The sequence below is a fragment of the Octodon degus genome, unplaced genomic scaffold (assembly GCF_000260255.1).
Source record: "Octodon degus isolate 3935 unplaced genomic scaffold, OctDeg1.0 scaffold00120, whole genome shotgun sequence".
In the NCBI taxonomy this organism is placed as follows: domain Eukaryota; kingdom Metazoa; phylum Chordata; class Mammalia; order Rodentia; family Octodontidae; genus Octodon; species Octodon degus.
Window position 1 is genome coordinate 1,753,579 of NW_004524696.1, and position 3,372 is coordinate 1,756,950.

The following is a 3,372-nucleotide window of genomic DNA, read 5'->3' on the forward strand; positions in this document are numbered from 1 at the left end:
CCATGGCCGTGGCTCACATGGCCCCGAAGCTTCCGGGTCTTCCTTAGTCTGGAGGGCATGTCGGCAGCCGAGACAAAAGCAGTTTTTTAAATTATAGCCAAATGCTCCTCTTTTGTAGACATTAAAACTGGGTAGGTAAGTATTTTAAGAAACTATAAATACTTTCAATCAACAGATGAATGGATAAACAGTGTCATATATATCTACAGTGGAATCTTTAACCATAGGGAATGAAGTTCTGATACATGATACAACATGGATGAACCTTAAAAACATGCTAAACAGAATAAGCCCAGCAACAAAATATTGTATGATTCCACATGAAGTATTCAGAATGGGGAGATTCATAGAGATAGAAAGTAGAGTAGAGGTTATCAGGGGCTAGGAGGAAGCGGGAACTTGGTTTTTTTTTTAAATAAAGTACTGAGTGTTTGAGATGAAGAAAAAAGGTTGAAAATAGTGATAATGGTCATGTAACACAAATTCAGCAGTGATTTTACTTAAAGCCACTGAATTATGTACTTAATATGGTAAATTTTATGAGATATATGTATAGCCACAATTTTAAAAAATCCTTTTTCCACCGTGTCAGCCCCACCCCTGGGGCACACTGAGACAGATTGAGACTGGGTGTGGTGGCGTGCACCTGTAATCCCAGTGTTTGGGAGGCTGAAAAATGAAGGATTACTACAAGTCCGATCTTTGTAATAATACCTTGTAGACCCTGTACTGAATACATTTTTTAAAAATACCTTTTCTTTATGCATCTGACCAGTCAGTTTGACACATAATTGCTGAATTGTTGAAAGATAGCAGGAGCTGTAACAGAAACCACAGTGCAAACATGAGAAAGACATAGACTACTCTTACCTGTAGTAAAAAAAAAAAAAAAAAAAAATCACTTATTTTTAAAGGCCTAGTATAGACACAATGACTTCTTCAATTATTGTTTTTTCCACAACTATATGTGAGTAAATATAAGGGATGTAAGAATAAACACAGACAGACAGACAGAGAAAATAATTCATAGTTATTATCCTCCAACAACCTTTCACATATGGGTGGGTATAAAACATCATTAAAACATAAAACCACTATCTTGAATTATTCTTGTGACAATAATTACTAACTGGTCATCAATCTTTAGAGAGTTGAGAAAAAATAGTCACTTTATGGTTGACTGGTAGAGTGATTCAGAGGAAGTGGGACTTTAAAAATTTAGAGAAAGCCCCATCTTGGTTGAAGCAATGGGTAAAGAGGAAAGCATTCTTTTTTTTTTTTTTTTTTTTTTTCGGAACCAGGGATTGAACTCAGACCCTTGCACTTGCTAGGGAAGTGCTTAGTCCACTGAGCCATCTCCCCGACCCCAGAGGAAAGCATTCTGAACAAGATGGCTGCAAAACACATTTCAGGACACTATCTAGCTGTATGTGTAACTCTTATAGGTGATTTATATAGAAACTAGAATATACCTACATCTTTAAATTTTATCTTGAAAGGATGGATACAAACCATCAGAAATTGTACATATTATATCAAGAGACTCATTTTTATTTCTTGTTCACCTGTTCCATAAATCATAATGTTCTTTCTGTTCTGGGGAGTGGGTGGGATCTCACTGTGTACCTATATGGGCCTTGAACTCAATGTTGCCCAGGCTCACTTCAGACCCTGCTTCATTCAGTATCCCTAGTGCTGGCATTATAGAATGCCTGCATCCCATTTTTCTACCACATCCCATTTTTCTATTGTTATTTTGATATTTTATTTCTTTTCAATGGTATTGTTATATTTGAAAACATCCCTAATCTCTATCCTTGCAGGGAAACAAAGTCAAGGCACCCAATTTGACCACTAAAAAACTGTTCAGGGCTTCTGTGACTCAAGCTAGTTTCAGAAAACCTGCTTTGGTTCCAAGTCTTGGCCCATGCTCTGTAGTAGCAGACCACAAGGTGGAGCATTCCGTCAGCCAGCCCCAGCCACCCGTTCTGTCAGCTCTACACCACCAGCCAGAGTCCATTCAAAGTACAAAGCAATTCCTGTCTCACAAGGAACCGCAACTGCATTTGGAAAAATCAAAGCCCAACAGAGGAAATACTCAAGTTCAACACACTAATCTTAGCTTCCAAAGTAATATCACCCCTAAATTCATACCAGTTTTCAAAAATAGATTGTCACCGATGAACAAAAATATTTCCATACTTGGCAACCAGAAAAGAAAACAGCATGTTGTAACAGAATCTAAATTGTTTGCACATAAAACTAGTACAATCCAGGATGAAAAGCTTAATTTAGGACCAAATATTAAAAGAAGACCTCACAGTAACATTCAAATACATGCTAGAAATTTAAATCAAAACTGCAGACCTGTGCAAGAGAAAAATACTGAATGCTGTGAAAATATGACAAAATATCCCTCTTCTAATGGAAAATCAATTGTGAGCTTAAGTGAAAGTAAACAACTGTCTAACAGTATGGTGCATCAGGTATCAAGTAGCAGTGTAAGTGTAATAAAAAATGCTGTGGACATCTATGGAAAAGAAAACCTAACAAGTAAATGTATAACACAGATTTTAAAGAAAGATTATGAGTCAGTGAAACCCAAGAGGCAGCCACACATTTTTGAATCAGACACAGAAACTGAAGACCTGCAACTGCCACAACAGTGGGCAAACCAAACTAAAGAAGTTGACTTAAGTGACTACAAGTTGATAGCAAGCAGAACAGCCCACAGGTCTAAAAGAAAATCATGTCCTGAGTCTTCAAAAACTTCAAAGCATCCTTCTAATACTATGCATTATGGACAGTCCAGTTCTAGGATACAGGTAAAATAATTTTCCTTTAAATCTGGGGATATTCATGATATGCTAGCCAGACCTTTAAGACTCCGTAAGTGAGGACTTAAATGATTTGCCACAGATAATCTAGAACCATAATAATTAAAGAAGTAATATCTACTGGAGCATAGCCACATTTGTATAGCTGATTTGTAACAAAATACTTTTCTCCAACCTGATATAGATACATGACTTGGATAAGTCAAAAGCTAAGAAATTTAGCACCATTTCTAAAGCTTAGAACATGGATGTGAAAAACAAGAATATCCACCAGGTAACTTAAATGATACATTTTTATTTGTTTTTCTTTACATTGTTTAAACTGAAATTGCCACACTTGGGGATATTTAGTCCCTTGGTAAAAAGGACCTACTTTTAAATTAGCTGATACCTTTAAAAATCAACTGCTGTGTATAATAAAATGTCTCAAAGAGGGATACATAGGGGTTGAGAGGAGTCCCAAGGGCCCTTCCTGTTCTGTTGTAGGTACTTTGCAGACTAGGCAGCAGGCACAGCAGCAGCAGCCTTCCTGAAA

General features: G+C 36.8%; 1 protein-coding gene across 1 annotated transcript in view; it reads left to right on the plus strand.

Moving 5' to 3' along the window:
- CUNH18orf63 (chromosome unknown C18orf63 homolog) overlaps positions 1-3,087 on the plus strand; it is a 73,420-nt gene extending 70,333 nt beyond the window's left edge. Inside the window, exons 12-13 of the mRNA XM_023700078.1 lie at positions 1,824-2,825; positions 3,022-3,087. Coding sequence (XP_023555846.1) covers positions 1,824-2,825; positions 3,022-3,078 — 1,059 coding nt within the window. The 3' untranslated portion in view covers positions 3,079-3,087. The remainder of the gene's footprint in view (positions 1-1,823; positions 2,826-3,021) is intronic.
- The last annotated feature ends 285 nt before the right edge of the window (positions 3,088-3,372 follow it).